Source organism: Thermobia domestica, chromosome 7, assembly GCF_964235325.1.
Source record: "Thermobia domestica chromosome 7, izTheDome1.hap1.1, whole genome shotgun sequence".
Classification (NCBI taxonomy): Eukaryota; Metazoa; Arthropoda; class Insecta; order Zygentoma; family Lepismatidae; genus Thermobia; species Thermobia domestica.
The window spans coordinates 232,379,921-232,406,310 of NC_137460.1; the positions used below are offsets into that span (position 1 = coordinate 232,379,921).

The window sequence follows — 26,390 nt, forward strand, 5'->3', positions numbered from 1 at the left end:
ATATGGCTACAATGATTAAATTTGGCATGATTGTAATTTTTTCGGACTAACCCATAGAAAAATTGCCAAAAGTCAATATTTTTAATTTTCTGAGGGTCTAAAAGGGATGAAGAAATTCCCCATGTTATTTTTTTAATTATTTTTTTTAACCTATAATCTCATATTTTAGGTACTTGGAATTGGATTAAAAACTTGAAATTCGGTTTGCTTGCACGTTTTCGTTAGCGTCATCTAAATAATCACAAAAATTAAAAATTTCTAACTTTAGAGTGCTTTTATGGGGAACTGAAAAATCTTTCCCATGTTATTTATATGGGACATCTACACTCCAAAATTCTTAGGCACTTCCGGCAGGGTTAGTATGATGAAATCTAGCACAATTGTATCCTTCCAGGTGTAATGCACGGGATATAAGTGAATATTTTTAGTTCTTAGGGGGGGGGGGGTGTCTAAAGGGAAAATGAAAAATCTATATGTTATTTAAATGGGCATTTTCTTGAGATACAAAATCTTATTTTTAGGTAGTTGAAATACAGAAAGAAACTTGAAATTTGGTAGAATTGTGGGTGTAAGAGGTGCGAGGCCGTAGGCCGAGCAAATTCTGGGATCTGGGGTCGGAGCTCCCAGCTAGCCAAAAGCTAGTCTAATTATGTAATGCAAGAATTGTAAGAGTATGCGAAACTAAAAATTAAATGTAGGTTAGAAGTACTAGTGGTACAGTGCATTGTAGAAATGAATGACCGTGCTTATAAATTGAAAGTTTCACCACGTTACTCTTGATCGATTTCAATTCTAAATCATGCTAATAATTTTTAACGGTAGAAAAGTTAATGCACTCTGTTTCATAAAAAAAAAAAAAAAAAAAAATGTATTTATTTTTTTAATGTATTTATGTTAATTTTCTGCGAGTTCAATCCCACCGAATAGATTTCACTGGGAAGGTTCAAAGAAAGCACAAGCCATACTTTATGAAAATGACTAATTTTCATCAAAGATACAGTGGCACTTAAACAAAAATAAATTAGATCCTTTTCCCATGACTGATTTAAACCTTCAGCATTAGATTACATTGGGAAGCCTTAAGAGAAATTACAGCCCAAATTTGTGAAAAATCTTGTTTTTTTTTTTTTTTTTTTTTTTTTTCAAAACGCTTATAAGTGAAATCCACGCTATACATCCACGCCTTTTACAACAAAACAATTGAACAGTCTGAAATGAATTTTTGAACATGGTAAGCAGCTGGATTTCTATCATCTTGCTTTGATAATCATCTGCCCACAAGTTCAGATAATACATCATTAGTTCATTAATGTATCCATTAAATTGGATTATAACATATGTAAACCCTAGATTATTAGATAACCCACATAACATAGGTGTAATAAACGGTTAAAAACTGTATATTTTGTTCATATCCTCTTGAGATCTGATGGTCGATAAATCGACCCGTTTGAAATAACTGAATCTTGAAATTGCGATATGAATGGCTTAAGTGACATTTACATGGATATGTCTTTGCAATGGTAATATAGTTTTAAACTCTGATTATCACTGCAAGCTGCTGTTTAGAATGGCGGAAACATTAGATTCAGCACATCGGCCATACTTTTCCAAAATCTTTATAAAATATTTGCAGTTTGTTGAAACATAGAGTAATCGGAATATAACTAATAAAGCATACTTATTCACCAGTGTCACATTTTTTGAAGTTGGTACCTTAATGTATAAAGGTAACCAAGGAAGTTCTGTCCCTTTTTCACCCACCACCTTCGAACATCGATATGTCACTTAAGACGTACTTGGAAATTCAAAAATAGTCCCCATCACTGATCGACGACCTTCTGCCAACGTTCTGGAAGGCCATAGATTCCATCGCGGTAGGACTTGGTGGGTCGTGAAGCGAAGAAAATATCTAGTGCATTCTGTGCCTCTACTAGGAATTTGAACTGGCGTCCTCTAAGGTAATTGCCAAAGGAATGGAACAGGTGATAATTGGACGGTGCAATGTCCGTGGAGTATGGCGGATGCAATAGTGTTTCCCATCCAAGGCGTAGAATGGTGTCCCGGGTCATTCTAGCCACGTGGGGCTTAGCGTTGTTCTGTAACAGGAGGACCCGTTTGCGATTTAGAAGTGCCTCCAGAGTTTTGAGGGTTTTTTTTTTTTCCCACGGCTCAACTGCTGACAGTACACAACTGCATTCATGCTCTGACTAGCTGGTAGCAGCTTCCGATGCACGATACCGCGAGCACTACACCTCTGCTGGTTTTGGCTATTTTGGAACCGGTTCATAGAATGCTAACCAATGTTGACGGCGCCGTGGGGCTTCGTAAAACACCCACTTCTCATCACCCTGTCCAGAAATAGCTCCTTTCTCAAACGAGACAGCAAACAAACACAGGTGTCTGCTCGCGTTGCTGGAGGTGCTGCCGAATGGTTTCTCCACTCATACTGAATTGTAATCCCAGTTCCTCACATGTCTGGCCACTGTTCGCCTCAACTGCTGCCTGAAGATCTTCATTTAGTACATGTGTTAGTCTTCTGGCATGTGGTGCGTCTTCGAGTGTTTCGTCACTGTCCTTAAACTTGTTAAACCACCGCTGCACTATCGGCGTAGTCACAACATCTTTACCAAAAGCCTGGTATATCTTCCGCCCCGCTGCAGCAGCGTTTGAGCCCAGTTTGAACTCGTACAGCATACACGCCCTTATGACGCTCTGTGGAGGTCCCATATTCACTCTGTCTTTACCGAAGTTCACGGTGTAACTGAACTGCCACAACCAGGTAGTATGTTGGATATGCCCAGACCAACAACTGACCTTCGCCTTATCTCCATTTGCATTCAACTCACAGTGTGAGGGCCAATTAAACACAGACCTCCACAAAAAGCGACAGAACTTTCTTGGTTACCTTAATATACGTGAGATATTAAACAATATATTAAACAATATATTACCGGGACTCAGTTCATAAAATATACATCGTATGAAATTGTGTTAACATAATTTTCTAAATATTACGTATTTAAACAATGAATTGTAACAATTGAATGCACAGAAACTTGTGTTTTCGTCAAATAAAATTTTTAACAAAATATTATACTTTATGCAAAATTCTTTTCTCTTGCATTACATTAGCCTTTTTATTATATTTAGTCAGCAGTGACTCACGGCGTGATATTAGGTGGGGAAACAGTAATATGAGTAAAGAGCAGGTGAGGTAGACCCTCAAAACCCAAGTCAAGATAGCAGATAGTGCAATCAATTTATTTCTTAGTATGTAATTTGCATCTTTCATACAAGTTATCCTATTTGCTTTCAGGGAATTGTCGCTATCACTCCCAGCTCCAATTATTCGTCCTCCTCGAAATATTTTAATTTTTAGATGACGAGACATAGTTGAGGATACTAAGTGACATAGATGAGACATAGTGGAGACAAAGATGAAAGGACAGTTACTTGTCCAGCTGAATGAAGTTCAGGAAGTGACGAAAATTATCTAATTTTACTCAGTGTTGTATCTTTCATTTCAGTAACTTAGTGCCAGCGTGCTGATTTGAGTACAGGACAGACATGAGAGAACTGTGATCCAATTAAAACAACATCCTCAAGTCCATGGGCTTCAGATTAGCTGCTGCTTATAGCCTGCTTTCATCACATCATCAGACATGCCAACAATCATCAAGAGAAGAGGATGAAGAAGGAATCCAAAATTCACGTCTTACAAACGAGAGAAGCCCAAACCACTACCCAACACAGAAAACCGAAAATATGCAATGCACATTTAGGGAAGGATATTGCAAGGGCAAGTTCTTCATGTGTAAAACCTGTAAAATGTCCCTATGTGCGAGAACAACTGTTTTGCAAAATTGCATGGTAATTGAACCTCAAAATTGGATGTATTATTTCTATTAAACTTTCACATCTAAATTTTCATGTGTAGTCAAAAGTGGCTGGTTAATACGAAGGTAGCACATAACTGTATTCATTACTGACCCCGAAAGAATAAAACTTTAAACACAAATTACTTTCACATATTTTACGTGATAGAAACTGCACCTGTAAATATATTCTATATTAAAATCACCTTATGATATATAAACATGGATTCAGTAGTCGGTATATGGACACTCCTATAATAAAGTGTCGATGTAGGTTAACCAGCATAGTATTAAAATTATAAGCTTGGAAAAACTTCACAAATATAAGGAACCAGAATTAATTATAATTTTAACGAAAATAATCTTCGGGTCTTAGGAAGATATACAGGTTGCTTTCTAAGAAATTTGGTTTACCAAAGCTCCAAGATTCACCTTGTCTGCCTGTATGTCCCTCTGTCCGGGAGACAAAAACTCTCACCAACTACTTGATAGATGTCCATCAATTTTGACCAGGATGTACATGCCAAAAAAGTTAGAAATCAAATGCATTGATACAGGTGATAGAAATCAATTATTTCTGGATATAACGGTTATCGTAGCATTGACGGGACACATAAATGCCTGTTAACTCGGTCGAACCTGGTTCACATTTGCTTCAATAAGGATATAATAAAAAGAGCACACCACATTCAAAAATTCAAGCACAATAATAATGAAATCATCAAAACATGTATTGAAGCAAGCCTAGCTGATCTTCTACCATTCAACTTTTCCATACACCTACCATATGCTGCATTTCTGTCTCGTCCGCCTACCGTAACTGTAGTAAATTTTTTTCCGATTTTACTTAAACTTCTTTTTCTTTCTTAAGAAAGTATATCCCAAATTGAAAGTTTGCACATATACAGTTGATAAGAAAATATTTTCCACGAAAACTTTTGATTATAATTACAGTATTTAAATTCTGAGGCAATACGGCGTATATTTTCTTTAAATGTTATCCTCAGTGCTTAGAGCTAAAATCCATGAGGAATAAGGGGATAAAACTGATCCTCATTTGAAAATTTACATGTGTACAAAATGTGAGAACAAACTTTTTTTTTTTTTTTTTTTTAAAGAATAACTTTTGTGAAAAATAATTCGATTTTGATGGTGTATATTTTCTTTGAGATAGCTCAAATTTTATCCCACTGTTTGGGGTTGGGAAAACTAAGGAAAAAAAAATCTGACCATTCCTAAAAGATATATTCAGCGACAAATTTCGTAAAGCACAACACGTGTTCCCTTTAAGGTTAGTTTAAAGGGACAAGTTTTGTCGATAGATGGCAGTACAATCTTCGTATCTCTTCCATGTATTTTTTTACCTTTCACAAAATTCGCGATTTCTGTTATAAATTTCAACCTACAGACTCCAAATTTTTAGAAAAGTAACTTCATAGTCTATGGAAGGCAATAATCAGTGCCGATTTTTTATTTAGAGTTTTCTTCATTGTTGAAATGGCTTGATTGTTGAAATGGATATCCAAACCTTTAACAATAGAACCGTTTCAACAATGAAGAAAATTGTAAATAAAAAATCGGCACGGATTGTTTCCTTTAATAGGTTATGAAGTTCCTTCTTTAAAAATTTGAAGTCTCTACGTTGAAATTTGTAAGAGAAATTGTAAATTTTCGTGAAAGGTAAAAAATACATGAGAGAGATATGAAGACCGTAGTGACATCTATTAGTAAAACTTGTCCCTTTACACCAACCTTAAGTACTAAGAATCGTCTCTATGGTTTGGAGCTTAAGTTATGTCGCCAGCAAGGAGGTAAACCCATCCCGCCGCAATTACCTGGTATTCCTTGGGGTTTTATAATTACGCTCACAGACCGCATTACTGCTAGTGATTATGTTAACATTTTAGGTGGCCAATCTCTAGCTCATGTGATGTTTGCGGTCAATGACGCACTTTCTCTAGATGACAACACGCGACAATTCACAGTGGTTGAAATGTTAAGGCACTGTTTCATGAATACCGGAATGAACTACATATTGATTTGGATATTTTCAGTATTTCCAGTGCATTGCTAGAAAAATTCCACTATACTATGCTGTGATATTTAACGGTTTGTAAAATATTTTGAAAATACAAAGTTTTCTTCAATACTATAATAGAAAGAATGTACAGGAACTAACAGTCGGAAAAGAAAAATCGGAAAAAGAAGAAAAGTTGTATGAATGCTGATTCTCCCAGAATGCCTGTCGCAATCTATATTAATCACATTTTCGTTTCCACTCATTCCTCACAGCATACCCTTTCTTCACCTGGTTTACAGTATTAAAGTAGTTAAGACCTTTTTACATTCGTGTACCGTGTAAAAGTTTTTCCCTTACAATTTTTGAACATTCTGTTTGTTATTATATTTGTGTCTGTTTCCATTTGTTTATGTAATTTTGACTATGGTTTCCTCTTTTGTTCGTTTGTTTTGAAAAATAAGAAACACGTTTGTGATCATTTCATTAGTGTGTGCTTACAAATGTCCAAGTAACTGTCATCAGTTTGTATGCTGTGTAGTTGGAAGGAATTTCCGCGAAGAAAGAGGTTAAGATGGACTCAGTTCATTCTACAAATTGTCTGACTGTAAGAACGAAGAACTTTCTACTGGTTGTAGAAGTAAGAGACATTGATGTATCTTAAAACTTATGAAGAAAAAGGCACAGAGAACTAATGAAAAATATTTTATATTAATCAGTGAATGGGGTAAAGGTGAAATTATTTAAAATATGTTACTAGTAGGGTATACTTTTGGAATGTTCTAGTACCTCTAGTGGTATATGTGACTAAACAAAGACTTGTTGAAAATGTGTTTTTTCGCTGATGCAATTCAGTTTTGAATGTAAAAGCGTGCAGTAACTGACAAGAAGTGACACATAAACTTACATATAAACAGTTGCAGGGAAGTATGTTTGTATTTATGGTCAAAGATTTTTTTTTCTATTTTTCCTAAACCAAAATATATTAATAAGTAAGTGGAATAATAAATAGTCCTTCAGAATATATTTCTAAATGTGTATTTTCTACTACCTTTGCACATAACTATTGCTCAGAATTAGTAAAAGATACTCTGCGGCGACAAAATTCTAACAGCTCAAATTTCGAAGCAGCGAACCTATACACGTGGAAGTTTGAAGGGAATTAGTTCCTTGGTAAGTTTACATCCTTTTAATAAGAAGTGGCGACCCATGCTAAAATATATAAAATGTGTTTTATATTGGGCTACAACACCCTCACAGTAAAACAGCGTAACACAATAATATTGCCAAGCGATTTACAATATGTAAATACCGTTACGTAATATCCGTATTAAATTTGATACAGAAAACGCTGTTAAGCTGAAGACCAATTAATTACAAATATCAAAGAGTAATGTATTTAATGTTCATGTATAACTACCCGAAGGACCTCAAAACGAAATTATTACGTTTCTGTAGTACTACACAATAATTTCCAGTACAATTTTTCAATATTTTCAGTACCAATACAAATTTCCAGATCTCCAATTTTTCAAGTTCCAGTAGACACTCCCTGCTTGTCCCAATCTATAAACTTCAATATTATTGAAACTATGATGAGTTCTGGCGCTCAGACACTCATCCTCGCTGACAAAACACATAATGAACGATACAATATTTCTCTGGAACGCATTCACGATTTACATATATGCCTCTATTGCAAACTAACAGTGGTCCTATGACGTATTAATCAGGTAACTCGTGGTTTGACTAGAGTTGGAATTTTAGTATTGTGACTAGCTATCTTCCCAAGATGAACTAAGCCTGCATACAACCGAGGGAGAATATAACCTTGTCAATTCGAGTTATTTATTGATCCAGAGTTTATGATCATAGGAGCATGGCGCAGGTATGTAAATTAACAGTATCTTTCTACTCAACACACAGAGTAAAAAAAGTGCATGGCTGATCAGGACTCAGACGCGGGATCTCCGGCATACCGTAAATGCGTTAACCACTAGTCCACCCAGTCCGCTTCCCAGAACAGCCACACTCTTTCATTCCTGAAGTTGGTGCTCTCCACTGGTACTACATGGCTTTCCTACAGCCTAGCTGCTATGCTTGGTCAATCCAGTATCCATGTATTGAGAACACCTTCTGACTTTATACACCAGATTCTCTGTAGGGGCGGTGTGTGGCTGTTCTGGGAAGCGGACTGGATAGCGTAATAGTTAACGCATCGACCCGGTATGCCGAAGATACCAGGTTCGAGTTCCGGTCCAGTCATTCAGTTTTTCACTCTTTGTGTGTTATTGAATTCGCGCCTACAGAGGATCTGGTGTGTAAAAATGAGTTTCAGTCGATTGTTTCTTCTTTTCATTAATATATATTTTTCTGCTTATTCAGTCTGTTCGGTTAACTGAGATGTATTTTTTATAACGAATTCTTCTTTACTGAAAGGCATAGCTTTAACTATACAATTGGAATTTTTCAATAGCACAAACTATAACAACGTAAAAAATAAAGTCAGTATATTGCGGCTTACCACAGTTTATTGTGGAGTGTTTTTTTTTTTTTTTTTTTTTTTTTTTTTTTTTTTTTTTAAGTGTCGTTTTCTGGAGAAATCTACAGCTGAAATCACAAAATGGTAACATTCACCATAAAATACCGAGTGAGTCAAAATTATATTCTCGATTTCGTTAATTTATTGTTCGAATAGTAATGAGTTTTTTCTCGCCAATATGTTTTTTTTCTGGAATATAATCTCAAAAGTTTATTTTTTTCTTTTTCTATTCCAGAGACGTAATTACGTAGACGTCCAACAGGAGGCAGTTTAGTCGAAGTGAGCAATATGGCTTCTACAGGCCAGCAGAAAGCGTTATGTGTGCTTACTTTTTATGCGACTAAGTCCGTTGTGCAAGTTCAACGGCATTTCTGTGGAAAATTTAGGGTATTTGTACCGTCACTTGCAACAGCTCTCTGAGTGCATCACTGCTGCTGTGGCCGATATCGACCCTAACATGCTAGGAACAGTTTGGCACGAACTTGATTACAGACCAGATGTGTCGTGTAATTCCTGGATCGCACAATGAAAATTTGTAATATGTTACAAAAGAAAAAAATTTAGTCGATCAATTTGTGTGTGTAATCTCTGTTTACATACGTGTTATTAAAAGAAAAAAACAAAAACAACCATTGAATTTGGGAGCATCATTTTGACTCACTCTGTATAATTTACAGAGGAAATAAAATATTTATATACATAGTATAAAATAGAAGAAACCATACCTGTTTTCCTTCGTAGATGTTTCCCAGAAGTCGTCCTGGTACATGACCACTCCGAAATTTCTCATGTCCTCGAAGCTTAAGCCAACGTCCGACGTTTTGCCATGATTCGCAGCATCTGCACATTCTGTAGTCACACCACTGCCTATATTATTGTCACTACCGTCCGAATCATCCACCGGAGCACTTAGAGATCTCGGAGCTTCTTGTGCAGCATTTGAACGATTACTAGTCCGTTCTGAGGCACTGTATGTATCACAGCCAATATTTAAGTTATTTGTACTATCAAATATACACGGGGAGCGAAAAATCTCTTCTTTTGGAATAAACTGCGTCGAAACCCATTCGGCACTTTCACTATTAGTCCCAGAAGAACTGTTGTTAAGCATACAAGATGATGAGCCTTCCTCTTTCAATCTAGAGAAAAAATTCACGTTCACATTGTTTCCAAAGTGTAAGCCATCCTTCACTAGAGGAATGAAACTATTTCCCCTTGTATTATCCATCTTCATTGTTCTCCTGCGCTACATTCACACTAGTCTCTTGACGTCGTCATTGTTAAGGCATCCATGTTTGATGCACCTTGTCCTCTGTAATCAAAGGATGAAAAATTAACACATAAAATATACATATACACTATATACAAGGTTGAACAGCATTCAACTACCATTTTCCGAGGTTGGTATCTCTGCGGGCCTTGCAATGAGGATTGCATGAACCGCGCCTGCTGTTGTATTATTCTACGCCATTTGCTTCGAAATGAGCACCTCACCTTCCATGCGTTTCCTGTGGAAACGTGTTTCAAAAATAGCGAATGTGTCGTAGTTACACAAACGAAATTCAGGCAAAATTCTCGAGTAGGCCGTGATGGTCGTGCTTCTGATCGACACACAATGGGACGGATAGAAAAATTCAGACAAGCCGCTTGTGTAAAATACAATAAACCGGGTCGAATTCAAAAACTGCAAGAACCCCTAAAAAACATTGAGAGGGTACAGAGTCCAAGATGGTCTGCAAAGAAGCATGGCGCTTCTCTGCAAATGTCTGTGCGACCGGTGGGACTACGTTGCACGATAAGATATAGGTTATTCAAGAATTGTCAACACGTCACTTTGAGTTAAGAAAACGGTTCACGGTTCTATGATGATTTTTTGCGGTTACAAAACCAAAGAAAGGAATTTATTCCGTAATTGATGTCTGATGGAGCTCATTTTAAGCTACGAGATGCTGTGAACTAATAAAACATGCGATATTGGAGTAATCAAAATCCATGATTGCATCAATATAGTGTGCTGGAAACAAAGCTTTTATGAAAGAAAAAGGAAAAAATGGATATGCTAATCTGTTACAAAGTTTTGGCGCTTAAGTGTAATTATAAGAAAAAGCCTTGAAAGTGTAATCAAGAGGAACCATTAATATGTTTTTCCTTTTTCATAATACCCTGTCCTAAGGGACAAAGGTAATATAACCTAATGGGACTTTTAATTGCAGAAAAATTACAAGTGAAGCACCTAATTTTAAATTAATGACTGATAAATTTTGTAATATAATGGGGATTCAGGCTGGCAAGAGTGCGAGTGGAACCGGAGGCAACAGAGACATAGAGAAACATCATTTTAGCCATGTGCGAAAAACTAACCTTGGACTTGGGTTGAGAGGGTATCATTAGCTTATGTAAGTCTCATTTGCTACCATATGTAAAATTTGGTTAAAAAAAAACAGTCTGAGCTTTTTAGTTTTAGTCTACATGCGTAAGTAAATTGTGGCACGTAGCTCAGAAAATAAGCACATAGCATTATTATAAAATTGTAATTAAGCATTTTGAGGTGAAACGATTCTTTTACTTGACTTCTACAAAGAAAGAAAAAAAAATATAACCTACCTCTTATTCTCAATTCTGACAGCTTGGGATACTGTTTGTCAGTAAATAATATAATCTGAACACAACTACCATACTGGACTTAATCAATAGTAAAAAAAAGTGACAGTGTGATGTGACACTGCAACTTTCGAGATCGCTGAGCCTTATTTCTTCACGGATGAGCATAGTTGTGATGTTACATTGACCTCAAAACGGTATGTATATACGCTGAAAATGTTCGTATTTCCACTCCAGCAGTTTAATGCTGATTTCGCCTGAGTCTAAATGCAGCAACACGGAGATATAACACACACGGTTTGCCAGTCTATGCCACTTTGCGTAGTGTTTTCTGAAACCATGTGACCTCCCGATTTGAAAACGTTAACTTGCCTACTAGCTCACCAGATCTATCTGTATGTGATTACTTTTTTCTGGGATGTTTGAAGAGCAAAGTATTCTCAACACAAATATCAAATAACGCAACGGATAACATATACGTGATGTGATTTTGTTTACAAAGTATGACAGTTGTAACCATAGTATATGTAATAGGATGTTTTCTGACCTATTTTTCATTAACAAGACACAATTTGCACGAGTAGTGCATTATTTATTACATGTTTGAAATGGTAGTTGAACGCTATCTCTATATAGGGTGTTCTAAAAATGACCCTTGATAACTAGAGAGAACTATTCTTGTCAAACTAAAGCGAAACTCCTATATAATATACCCTCCATGGTTTCAGACACGTACTACAACCAAAGAAAACTACCTTAAATAAAGTTTGAGCCATTAGCATCGATCAACGAATTAATCAGTTAATTGCATCGATGGTTTACAGATAACAGTTAAAGGCGGTAGACGCTGACATTATCCCAATCTATTACCATCAGAACATGTTAGATATTGCGTTGCAGCAACTGAAATGTCCCGATTTTGCGTCTGGTGGAAAACAGATGAAATTAAAACGTCTTAGGAAGTCAACAAAAGCTCTCGGTTTTGCACCTCTCCGCTGCGTAAGCTGTGGCTTTTCTTGAAGCATGATATAACTTATACCGATAATAATAGATACAGATAGTATCAACGTCTACCAGCTTTAATGACAGTATTAATGTTTTAAAATTATCTAAAACATTGCAATATCTTCAAACTTTTCATCGGCCTAACAAGGAGGACACACTTTCGCTCTATTTTGACCTGTAGAATAATTGTCTGTAGTCCGTGGACGCCATTTGTAAAACACCAAATACATATGCCATAAGTTTATACACAATGACTTGTGTCATTCATATGTTTTATAAATAAATCCTTAAATATTGCACAGTATTTTCACAATTTCAAAATATTGTGCAAAACTTAAGAAAAAATAAATAAATAAAGTAGAAAATTCTACTTAAATTTCCTAACAACCTTTCAGAACTTATATCTTGTGAAGAATGAAAGAATTAGGTTATTCTTTTTGGATACTTATGAACCAAAAGCAGTAGAAAACATATTGAACGTATCACATTATTCACAAGTAGAAGATCGGCACAATTTATAGTCTAAAGATGACAGCCGTATAGTATATCTGCAAGGTTTGAGTTGTCTTTAAAAAAAATTATAATTGTTCCGTAAAAGCTAAAAAAGAGGGGAAACTTCTGTTACTGATAATGTCGAGGCATTTACATATATTTTTATTACTAAAAGAAAGATTTTTGGTTTAATATCTCTATACTATAATGATGGTCGCTCTATGATGAGATGAGTTTGCTGTAGATTTTTATTATTATTATTATTAACAAAAAGCCACAGAGGAAATGCGAGTTCCTATTGAAAATTTCGGTTATTATAAATGACAGTTGCAAACTAACATTAATCCAAGTGAATCTATGTAATGTATAGCAGCATGTCAGCTCTCTCAGAATGTTCTTTATCCCAGATGACATGTTTCATGTTTTGTGCACACCAAAAGTGCAAGAGAAAATTTCAATTTGAGATGTAAGACGATTTCCCAGTAATGAACTACAACTACTGTGGATGGCAGACTGCCGATACCGTTCAGTAAAATTATCAGCAGGACCCAACAAGTAAAAGTTGAACTAATTATTTTGAATATCCGTCAATTCCTGTCGTTAAACAAATACTTTCGTAGTTGGTATCGGCTCATAGACTAGAACAAGAGTTTCGTGTTAATCCCAGAAAGTCAGCAAAAATTAAACAACAAAGGAATTAACCCCTCAAGAACTTAATTTATCAGACTTTCTTGCAAAAAAAATATCCACATTTTTTATTGCTTGTTTGAAGAGTACATAATAAAAATATCTCTTCATCAATCTTTTCCAATTCGTAGAAAAAAAGAACTAAAAAGGCTTGCAGAGTTTTATCTCGGGACTATAAGAAGGTATAGGGACGTATAGGTGTAAATGAAATATTCGTGCATGAACGGTATTTACCGCTAGATAATATACAAAATGTGTTGTGCAATACATAATAAAATAACATTACAAATTTCCTACTTGATATCATGATTTTTATCCCGAGTATTCTCGATACAGAAAAAAACTACAAAAAGTTCAACACAAATACGCTGTAGCCCCTAGACACACTACGATACCCCTAGAGACATCTGCTGGGCAAAATAAGTACTTCGAACACTAATAGACGGCTTCTTTCGTGATAAGTACAAAAGAATAAGAAAGCTATAAACGCAACGAGATAACTCGGGAAAAAATAATTACAATTAAACAAAGAACGAGATAACTCGGGATATATCCTTAAGAGGTTAAAAACATCCTATCACAGTTAAGAAATCTCAATTCGCGGAGTAAGCAACTAATATGTCGTTCATGGTTGCAACACGGCACGACGTAATCGTTCAAACTCTCACTTCCAACAATACTTATACGATACTATTGACAATGATCATTATTTTACTATTCAAATCAAATACACTATTCCTAGAAATCCATATTAAGAATAAAGACATTAAAAAAAAGAAGAAGAAGAAGAAGAAGGGAAAGAAACATGGACAGACACAATCAAACTCAAAAGAATCACACAAATATGTTACTTTCACCGCTCCTTGCAGACAAATACAGGACACAAGAGTTTTATACTACTTCCTGCAAAGGCAATGACAAATCGATTTCAGAAGGGACGTACGATCAAATTCACTTTCTCCAGACCATCACTGAACATAAATCAGTAAGAATGCATAGAACACAAGTCATTAAATAGATGTGGCGAAACCAAACTACAATAATGTACACACTGTTCCATGAAGGATGAGCTCATTCTTTATTGCTGTTTTGAGGCAAAAAATTTCTAAGTCCAACCTCGGGTATCTTCCCAAAAACAGTAAACCGAAGATGAGGGTTCGAACCTTCATGCCAACCTTAGCAATCCGGAAAAATTGTGCAGATGTTTTTTCTTCTTTTAAATATAAGAAGACATGTTGAAATGGTATTAAGTGTAAAATAAATTAATATTGAAATACTTAACGATACAATATTTCGAAACTATGTATTAACATGCTCGTTTTGGCATTTGGATTTTCATTCATAAAAGAATTTTGACATAAGCAAAAGAACATTTCTAATGAAAGGAAAAACTGCGAACATAATTCTCGCATGCATACATAGTAAAATAAAAGACAAAGGAGAAAAAAAACATCGTATGCAATGGATACGAACGTCACTGTTTTGGAAATTCAGTTATAGTTCGTTAAAAGGAGCTTCCAAAAGAGTGGTCATATTAGCTCAGAGGTAAACCGAGAGTTCAAATCGTAAGGTCGTGAATTTGATTCCTGTTTGAGTTATATATTTGAGTTATATATGATATTCTATTTTCCTCAGTGCATGAAAATAATGTAAAATAATTACATTAAAATACATCAGTTGTGTATATATATTCATATAGTCATTTCACGACGTAAGTAATTATTACGTTTAACATGTAACGTCTGAGATGTGTAGGAGTTCACAGAACGTCGGTATATTATAAAGGACGTTAAATACGAATTAAGTGAAACGTGTAATACATGTGAGTGATTCCATTTCAAATCGTCCAGGGTGGTCCACACAATTGTCTCAGATTTAGTTTATTTTTTTTAAAATAAGAAACTAAATACAAAATTATTAGACCCATATTTTTTCTTTTTGCTGAAAAAAAAATTTTCTTCGATATACAGTCTTCCAAAATGGCTGCCCTCCTCTCGGATTGCTCGAAAAACTAAAAAACATGTCAAATTAAAACTTTTATTGTAGAGAAACGAGTGTACTTAGTAACATAATCGCAATAGCAGGAAGAGTATACAGTTGTATGTTTCGGTGGAGGGCCAAAATTCGTATATTGGCACAATAGGAATCGCGCAACTCACTCGCAATGTTGCCAACTTTGGTGACATTTTTGCTAACTTCAAACAGATTTTTTTCTGTCCTCAGGGGCAATATCAACCATCTGCTTCTAGCCTCGAAATTTACTCCATAAGGTCTCTTGAAAATGTTAAGGACTTACGTTTCTGATTATTACATTCCACGTTATAGCATGATGAAAAGCTGAAAATTTCATTAAGACGCCATTTTCTCAAAAATCCCACCTTTTAAAACTCTGAATTTTTTTACATGCATTGGAGAAGTACCTAAGTATTTCATATTCGTTAACCGTTCATTCGGGTACAGACCCTAACATTCGCAATTAATTATTGAAATTTCGATTTTTGTACTTGAAATGTAAATATTTCCTATGGGCATTTAGATCCTATACACAAGGCAAATTGAAAGGGAGTATGAAAATTTTGAGAGATGAATCCTGACATCAAATCCAGTAGAAAAGTTCCTATAAACATGAGTCGAATTCCGCTTCGTTTTAGAGTAACAGTGTTTCCAACTCGGGATCCAAAATCGGCTCTCGACAATGGAAAATAAAATATATATTTCGCGTTAAATCAGAAACTATGTGTTGAAGCTTTGATAAAGTTCAGAAAGTGTATTTGTATCAATATGATGATTTTTACGTGTGTTGCAATTCGGTTGGCAGTGTTGCCAACTTGGTAGAACTTTTATTTGTTTCCAAATGGCACTACGTGGATTTTATTTGATATTTGGTATTCATTAATGATTGTAAACATCACACGAAGCACAGTTTTCCCTACATCACCACAGTTTTCGAAAACTTACATGTATTTCATTAAAAGGTTTTATCTCGTGCGTTATTGATAGTTTTTGTGATTCAGTGTCATGAAGATCGTCCTAGTGTTCTGTGGAACCATGAAAATTTTCACTGGTAGCATGACATTGTAGTGCACTAGTTAAGTATTTGTGTGAATAACAATGGGGAAGTCCTATTACAGTAAGGACCGTATTAAATGTGTTGATTCTAAAAGCCAAAAGAGAATTGTGCACAGAAAGAATTCTAGACAAAAATTTTATCTTGCGGTAAAATATATAGATTGCGTAGAGCGTGTATGCCCAAATGTACTATTAGGGGAGGATGATTCAAAAAATCCGATTTTTCCCGAGCCTTTCCATCTCTAATTTTAAGATGCTTTTCTGGTGGGCTTAACCGGAAGAAACCCAGCGGGATTTTTTGGGCTGAGCGCACTTGGGCAAGCCTGACTCATCCTTCATGAAACAATGTGTACACAAAATAACTAAAATCAAATATTTTTTCTGAATATGTCTTCTTTTTTATTTTTAACCCAATTTTCAGTTAACCATTTTTTTTTTACAGCATCTTTTACCTTTCCTTTACCTACCGTACTCACGTAAATATTTGGTTTTGCTCATTATTTTACATTAGTATACAAATACGTAAACAAAGTACAATAAGAACAGCTTTCGTCATATTGTGGTGTTCAGTGGAAATAGCAAGATCTAAGCTAGCGTCTTAATCTAGTCTAGATAATTTAGGCGGAGACCCTATCCGCAGGATTGATAACAATATACATACTAAGTAATTCGCCTATTTTGAAAATTCATCTATCAAACTCGTGCACATCACACACCAATTATGGTACTACCTCCGTAACTTCCATTCTTAAAAAAAAAAAAAAAAAAAAAAACCTCACGTTATGTTGTTGGGCTAAAGACAGGAGTACTCAAGGCGAGGCATTTATTCCGAAGTTGGTCGTCCGCTTGGTTTTCGACAAAATCATAACAACAGTTACGAAAATTTAAAAACTATCAATTTTTAGGACCGCTTTAAAAAAGTATAATGCAGTAGAGTAGGAAAAAAAATGAAATTTTGTGTTTTACGTCCCACGGTTATGCCGGCTAGGCTAAAGGAGACGGTGATGATGAGTAATGAATGAAATGGTAGAATGAAGAAAGTGGGAGGAAACGGGAGAACCCCAAGAAAACAAACGCACGTGGTGTTTGTCCACCACAAAGTTCACTTGGCGGGAGCCGTGAACGCTCTACCACTGAGCCACCGCGGCCTCTGTTGTAGAGTAGAATATGATATAGGTAAGTAATGTAGGGTAGGGTCGGGTTAGCTTAGGGTTAAGGAAGTTTGGATCCATTTTGTTAAAATTAACAGAGTGTAAGATCTTATCTCTGTGTAAGGATACCAATCTCTGTGCACCTGCACCTGCAGCCATGTTCAGAATGAAATGCTCGTTCCTATCCCACAATACAACTATAAGGTAATCTTGCGCTGCCTATAAAATAAATAAATAAATAAACACAAGTTCCGCTCTCCTTACATATTATCAAGAACACACAAGCAAATCATTCATTTCTTCCGGTTTATTATTATTATTATTATTATTTTCTTTTTTCGTAGACGACCAACATTAGAACTTAACCCCAAGGCGGGTTTTAAGGCGCAGGTTGCACTTCAATGAGACTATTTCTGGGATGCATCTAAACCGTTGAGGGGAAGGGAATTGGCACCTGTGGGTAAAAAGACGGATTTTTTCATGAATGTGAATTATTATGAAAAGATTGGTGAAATAAAAATGTAGAAGAAAACGGAAAAACCCCGAAAAAACACAAACTTGAAGTTATCTACGACTAACTCATGTGGTCTGCGATTGTCTTAAAGAGGACCATAAACTGAGGATACAACGCAAGATCTTGTCTTCAGAAATATGTACTTAGGAACACAGTACAATAATTATTTGACAAGTTTTCACGTTAGACTGTAGCACTAGATTGCAAAACAAATTTTGTTGAAAAGCATTTGAACTCGGCTATAACCAACAACAATCAATGGTAAACAATAAAGAATCATCAATGGTGTACAAGAAACCTGATGGGAATCATGGAAATAGAGGATGTAATAAAACGGCTGAAAAAGTGTACCACGAAAAGGAAAAATGTATGTGCCAAACAAATTAGAAAAGGCTTTCACAAATGAAATTCTTTTTCCTTGATAATGTGGAGTGGTATTTTGTGCTCACCAGCCGTCCTTCTATCAGGCTCCCGCACTCACCAGTGAGTCATGAAACTTTACATTTATCAGCATATTATATTTTCAATTTAGGAATTATCTGTGTTGACTTGAAAAGTTATTGTATATTCAGTAAAATTGATAACGAAATCCACACAAGGAAATCGTACAAAAAATTAACTTCAGAAAAAAATATCATATAGATTAAGTATAAAGTCATCACTAGAAATTATTATTCAAAAATTACAATTCTTTCACTCATTATTTGTTTGAAAGTTTTGTATCGGGCAACATGACATCACTTCTACTCTGTAGCTGTGGTGTAGGGGGAAGGAGGAAGCAGTAATATCGCTATAAATATACAGTAAAACCTCTCTAAAGCGGACAGCCGTGGGGAATAAAAAAATTGTCCGCTACAGAGAGGTGTCCGCCTTAGGGAGGTTTTAATATTTTCTTACGTAAATGAGTAAACAAGGTAATATGCAATTCGAAACAAATATTTTTTGCATGAATCATATATTTACGAATGATGCCAAAATGGTACAGTACCCGCATTATCCTCCGCCATTCAATACTCTATGTTCGAAGGATAGCATGGAAATAAGATGTTATAGTTCTCTGCACTTTACACTTCTCACTTTACTACATTTTCAGTATGTCGCTTTCATTTGTGGTTAATTACAATTTAGTAGTGTCTGTTTTGGGACAATATGCGTGCCTGCGGGCAAAAAATACCAAACTTGTCTGTTGCTTGGTTAGAGATTCCAGCGGGACAGTAGAATAACATGTCATTCCAAACGGCGGACAATTATCTATCACTAACACAGCTTAAACAGCTTGGGTGGGAGTGGGATGCAAGCAAAATACATGAGTGTGTTGTTAAACAGAGACGCTTCGTCTGGATTGCAAGCAGACAGTTGAGAAGGCAAAGTGCTGTCATAATGCTTCCTTGGTGACATCATGTATGAATTACTAAAAATGTATTTTTAATGAACTTTTCAACTTGTTTCTAGAGAAAGCGTCCGTAATACGGAAGTAAATAATACCTATAAAAGACAGAAAAGACTGTGGCCGTGTCCAAAAGTGCATAGTGCACACTTCGAGGATGCACACTCGAAGTCTACAAATGGAGTGCACACTAAATAGTGTACACTTCGTAAAATTAGCTTTTGATCAGCACTTGGTTACAGCGCCTCGTTATGGTGGAATATGGAACATTGATAACAAAAGAAGGGAGAATTTCGCGTACTAGAAAAAATTAGCATGCTTTTTTTTTTTTTTTTAGATGAATGACTTTCCAGTTATATTAAAGATAAATAAACCGTACAGATTGACTATATGGGGTAACCATAAAATGATATGAGTTTTTTTCATGTATGCCAACAGCTTCAGCTTTGCCGTGCCTGCAAATATTTGTCATTTTGGGTATTTCACGCGCAGATTAACAAGAGCGGAGCATAAATGCAATACACATATAATATATGTGTGCGTTGTCTTATGTGCACAATAAACTCGTAACAGCATAAAAAACACTAAACTATTGGCGATATTCTACTTTATTAGGCATGCTTGAGGAGGGAATATTTAATAATCTCCCGAAAGAAGAGTAGCACTGGTGATTAGGGCGCTGAAGACACTTTTGCGAATTAGTTTAGGAATTTTATTGCAACTATAAGTAGGCAACGTACAAGAGCGTTAGAGCGTTAGGACACCGAGGGGAGCGGTATTTACAATAATGTGGCACAAAACTACTTTGGGAGAGGGTTGATACTGAGTATAATTGCTTCCTGTACGGTAGATTACACAACAATGACAGTATAATTGTTGTAGTTCTACTGTATTCTTTCAGTTCAGGCATACTGATTGAACTCTTTCTACCATATTGCGCTAATATTGAAGTTCCTTAGATGTTATTCTTTCACTGTGAATTTATTGATTTTACCTGGAAATCATCGAAATAGTGTCTCCGTATTCTTAATCTACAGCAAAAGTTAATACATAGAAGGATGACAAGGAAAGATATGGTAAAGTTGAACAACATGAGGACCAAAATTACAGGAAAAAGCTATTATGTCGCTATGAAATACCAATTTATAAGGATAATGCATACTCAAGGCGGATAACCCTAATTAAAGTAGTATGGTAAAAATAACAAAAAAAAGTGAGATTACTATCTTATAAGCCTGCTTGAATGGAGTTCTGTATATTGTATACACTTCAACATTTACGTGCATTTTACTACGCTTTCGGCGCCCTACATCTCTCTTGAAATATACTCTCCTACATGCTTCCCACTGCGAAAATGGTTATTCAGTAACGAAACAAATCCCCTCGTCCAAATATAAACGTAAAATAAACTACTAAAAATGTAATAAGAATTTTATGAAAATTAAGAGACGGTTTTATGAAAAAATACAGTATGTAATGTAATGGCTCTCATTGTTCAACTATACGGAAGAAATTATTTGTTCATAATCTTTTAATACTGGGTACAGTAATGGGATTATATGAATTAAGAGGAAGGCAAGTCTTTACTTTGGACATTTCTTTCAATGAATCGTTCAATGAACCGATTCGTAACGAAGGCGGAAAAGAAAGTGCTCTGCGGGGTTCCAACCAGCCTTCACTCGCTAACACTCGCTCGTCAATATTATGTGAATTAAATATTATATTTTGGTACAAAAAGGAACCAACCTAGCTACTACCTTATATACAGTATATGGGTGAAGAGGCAAGTTCTTAAAACTGGAACCGAGAGATCAAATTGCTAAATCGAAGAATAAAAAAAATGAAATGGCCATAGTAAAGACTTACCAGGAGTAATTTGTGAAATCTTTGATAAATGTGGAGAAAGGAATTTTTGATCTGTATTTCACTTTTCGGTACCTGTCAAAAATACACAATGTACGGTAATTGGTATATTACAGTCTCTCTCAAGTGGAAGGAAATATGGTAGCGTTGAAAGGAATTCGTTTAGAATCAAAACTATAAAATTAGGCTTATGTGTCTATGAATTAACATTTTCGGCTGCGGCTGTAGCTGTAGCTATAGAGAAATGAATAATCTATGTATACTATGCTAGAACTTAATATTTTAATTCATACACCATTAAAATTTGTCATTTACGTGCAAATAGCCGCATTACCGATAGTGCAACTATTTCAATTAAGCTACATAAACCATGTAATATTTAAGCACAAACGTCTTTATAGCATTATTAAAGAAACTATTTGTTTGTTTTCCCTATACTATTTTAAATTCTATTGCATACTCAAAGAACATAACGTAAATACATTTGTTATTTGCGTAATATTTTTATTTTCGACTTGTAAAATCACTAACTTGTATGTTTATCAAGTAAATTATTATAAAATCAGTCCACAAATATATTTACTTAAACAAAAATATTAAGAATATGCCTATTAAAATTTTATTAGGTCATTCTACGAGAAATCGCCATATTAAGCACACAAGTATACTAACGTAGTGTACATCCTCGCACACTACGCACTATGCACTCGCACACTTGTGAACTTGGACCTTTTGACGCACACTAGGTGACGTCACTTCCGGAAATAAGCGTACTTCAAATGTGCACTTGTATCTTTTGGACACGGCCTGTAAGTGTCTGTACTAGAAAGTGTCCGCTTTAGAGAGGTTTGCCAATATGTATTTTCCTATTACAGTGTTTGGGGACTACAAAATATGTCCGTTACGGGAGGTGTCCGCTTTACAGAGGTGTCCGTTAGTAGAAGTTTTACTGTACTATTCTTTTTGCAACTAATGACTGACAAATTTGTATCCTAGGCATTAGTGCTGTATTGCCGAACCACACGAAAAATTAAAAGTAAAAAGTACTAGTACCGGCTCCAGAACAATCGATGAGGGTGTGGACTTGCATTCCTCTGTGCAGATTCACTTCAATAGGACTTCAATGTGCGTACGCGACAAGAACTATTGTGCAAAAGACATTAACCAACTTGTGATAGGTGGCAACTAAAAAGCATGAATGCTATCTGACTAAGTCTGGATAGGAGCGCAGCAGGGAAGTCCGAGCGGTAGTAGCGAAAGGCTGCGCCCATAGGGAGCAATGGGAATACACATAAACGAGGATAACGCAAAACACAGTATATGGCATAAAACGCTTACCTTATGTGTGGATTTGGGGAGATATTAAATGCCATAAAAACTACCAAAATGTACTAAATTAGTTAAGAAATGTCTAAATTTAAGTTAGGTTAGGTTAGATTTTCAAAACAGAGGCATGTAAACTTTTCCAATTTCGAACAGAAAATCGTGTAGAAATATATGCGCCATTTCTACACTGCTTTTCCCGCGGCTAAATCATAAAAAATGTACGTCTTTGCCAAACGGTCCCTTTCGCCTCCAATACAGTGCCGCTTACAACTATCAAAAATAACTGACAAAACAACCACTTTCTTAACTTCAACTAGGCTATTCCCCTCACCCGGCTTTACTTACTCTTCCTCACAAACGAAAACAAATTCATGAATTGACTGGTCAATTTCCTAAAATTGATCCGGCGATACAGCATTTAAGCCGTATCCCATTACAAACATTCCATTTGTGCCAGGCACTACAATCTTGACTTTCATAAATAAATCCTCTAAATCATTAACTTAGCATTTCAATCTCGTGGCTAATTGGGAAGCCTAAAGTGGCACAAAAAAAAAAAAAAAAAAAAAAAAAAAAAAAAATTTGCAGGAGAAATAAGTTTATAGCGGTGTTCAAGTAGTCAAGAAAGTATCGTACACAATTTTTTGAAGGCAGTAGGGGACCTGTACAAACTGTAAAGGTAAGTGGAAGCGATTCCCCATTTTATGTCGAGAACAGAACCCAATGAACCCCTGCAGGGCTTCTAACTCGTTCCTATTACTACTACTACTATTAATACTAATACTATGAATCCTAATTTAACGTATGAAACCATAAAACGAAGGAATGGAATAGAACATCGCAAAAAAAAAAAAAAAAAAAAAGTGCAAAAGCTGATCCCCAAAGCTAAATAGCCATCTTGTGTTTTACCACTAGGTCTACCTGTGCATATTTCCTTGTATGATCGTACCAAGGAACTTGGTTTCGGGACTCACCTCGAAATGCAGGAGTCCGAATGAACATAGGCAAGTAGCACCGTTAGGACGCTATCTGGAGATTTACTTGATGCGCCCTAATGTAAGGACTTCATTATTTAATTAACTTACAGTTTCATGACCGCACTCAATTAGTAGACTATCTCAACTTTATATACGCTTTAGAAATAGAAAGGTTGCTACATATCAATTTATTTGAAGTTAGAGAATGATTTGCGTCTGTTGTTACGTCTCCTAAACTTCATGGGTTGCGCCCGTTACGTTGACAGTATAACTTACGTAAAGACAGTACAAAGATAATTAGAAAACAATTTTTATTTTTGAACACGATGTAATGGTGCTGTCTACTGTTATGTAAAGTATCAAGTTAACACTTCATTCTTTTCTTTAATATTTCTGTTGGGAGTATGTTTAGTTTAAGGTGTCCAGAAGCACGTAAAAAACACAATATTTACAGGAGAAATGAATGATGGAAGTACTTAGATGTAACATAACGTAACCAAATCTAACCGAACCTAACATAAACTAACATAAACTAACCTCAACTAACCTAAATTAGTAGAAATAAGCGAAATTCTATCATTTTTTGGAAATTATGCGGGACCCCTACACTAATATAACATAAACTAAACTAACCTAACCTAGCCTAAACTAAGCGAATGTGAACAGAAATTACCAAAATTGTAACATTTTTTAGAGAAAAGAGCTGGACTCTTTCTGCTAAACATAGGCAGTGTTGCCAGCAGAAATACGTTCGTTCTATCTTTCAATAGCCAGTACCCAATTTCACCTATAGATTCCCAATTATGGTGTATTTCTACTTAACCTGAACCAGAAATATCCATATAATGTTACATGAAAGCTTGAAACTTGGTAACATAAACCAGTCTTGCACGGGATCTTTAAATAAAATGTAGCTTTTCGCCACATATAGGTTAAGGTTGGTTTTGTAAATACGCACAACGGCATTTATTCCGAAGTTGGGCGTCCGCTTTCGCCACGTTTTTTTCGCTCTTACCTCCTTTCCACAATTTCTGCAATTTGTTATTAGGTTAATTAATCCATGCTCTTCAAAGTTTTAAAAGATTTTGCTTATCAACGTATTGCTTCACAAATGTTAAAACTGTTAGTGCATGGCCCTTGTACATTCGCCATGTTGATAACATAAATGCTCATTACTTTCTCACAATGCAACTGTTCGGTTACCTTGCGCCAAGTAGTTCCCTCCGCTCGGCGTATATTCCAATGTTTATAACCGCTTATATATAACAAATAAACAGATTTTTCGAGACCCTTATATATTATCAAGCACACGATCAAATCATCCATGTCTTTCCTGTAAATTCTAAAAATTTTGCTGAAAACGGACGCCCAACTTTGGAATTTAATCCCGCACAACACCTATTTCAACATGTGTTGCACAGGTTAGTCAGCATATTCTCAGCGATCGTAATTCGTTACTAACTAGCTCGTTTTACAAAAATATTTCACTATGCCAACTTATGCAATGACAAAATTCGTCGAAAAATCACCTGCTGCAGAGCTGAGCAAGCCAGTCAACCATAGCACTATTATTTTTGTATGAAACCCTCATGGGGTAAACTTTACAATAAACGCTCCAGCTGCGCAACGATACGTAGGACCGCTTTAAAAAGGTATAGTGGAGTAGGGTAGGATAGAGTAGAGTAGAGTACGATAGGGACAAGTAGGGTAAGGCTACGAACGGTTTAGCTTAAGGTTAGGGGTTTTGACCAATTTTTATAAAATTAATCGAGTGTAATTTCTCGTTTCTGAGTGAGTATACCAGCTGTAGCGGGCATTGTAAAGTTAACCCCAATTATCTTGTAGTTAGTGCAAATAAACGATCACAGATCTAAAACCTTTAAGTTTAACGCTATACTTTACAGAAGCAGAGTATGCCAATCTTGAATAAAACTTGAGAAATTATGACCTAGAATGCATAAAATTTCGTAATGATACTAGATCGTGATTAAACAATACTCAAAAGAAATGTAATTAATTATAATTTTTAATGCTACTCCACAACTCTACCTTCCTCCTCTTAAAGCATATTATATGCGTCACAATAAAATTTTAACCATTGTTCCAGGAATTTACAACACAGCTTTGTTTACTGCCAAGCACGGCTAGTAAACATTTAATTCCATTGGGGAAAGTAGTGGAAAACTATCGTAATCCTTTAATGAAAGTGGTTATTCACTCTGTTGACCTAAAACATTAAATTGCTATTCACTAATCATCCATTAAAACTAGTTCTACGCCGCTCCGAACCACATCATTCTTTTTCTTGCTTGGACCATTTTCCTCAGTGGTTTCCGTTATCGCAATGCAGAAGCAGTGTTCTAGTTTGCGATAATAGTAGGCATAGCAGATAAATTTGATTTGGGATATTTTACGTTGAGTTACGCTCCACAAATTTCGCGAAGGGTGGTACGGAACATAGCCCCTTGTTACTGAAATTATGTTTCTATTTCAAAGATTCCCGATAAAAAATGTGGAATAATTTTGATACAGTACAGTAAATCCCACACTAATTTCTCAAATCTATACAAATTTTAAAGATTTGTTAAATAGTTTAAGCTGGTTAATCAAAAGCTGTATTACATTTAAAAAAAAATCTATAAAATAATAAACAAGCTCGACAGCCACAATGCTTTACAGTTACGGAGCAATAAACTTTTATCTCTGTGTTAGCAGCAAAATGCGCACCATTAAATGCGATGTTAGCATTTTGTAGACTTCCCTTTTCCTTTTGATTTTTCCTTTATCTTTAGTTAACTCATTGGCAGTATTAACCATAATTTACTTTGGGTTCCGTAAAGAACGTAGTACAAACAATCCTTTTAGAAATTACAGATTCAAT

General features: G+C 35.5%; 1 protein-coding gene across 2 annotated transcripts in view; it reads right to left on the reverse strand.

The window, feature by feature from the left end:
• Positions 1 to 25,774, reverse strand: part of LOC145690725 (uncharacterized) — a 123,019-nt gene extending 97,245 nt beyond the window's left edge. The window contains exons 1-2 of one of the 2 annotated variants that reach the window (XM_081765901.1): positions 25,559 to 25,774; positions 9,163 to 9,749 (exon numbers count right to left, since the gene is read on the reverse strand). In XM_081765901.1, coding sequence (XP_081622027.1) covers positions 9,163 to 9,671 — 509 coding nt within the window. In that variant the 5' untranslated portion in view covers positions 9,672 to 9,749; positions 25,559 to 25,774. The remainder of the gene's footprint in view (positions 1 to 9,162; positions 9,750 to 25,558) is intronic. The other variant, XM_081765902.1, reaches the window with a different exon arrangement.
• Positions 25,775 to 26,390: the final 616 nt, after the last annotated feature.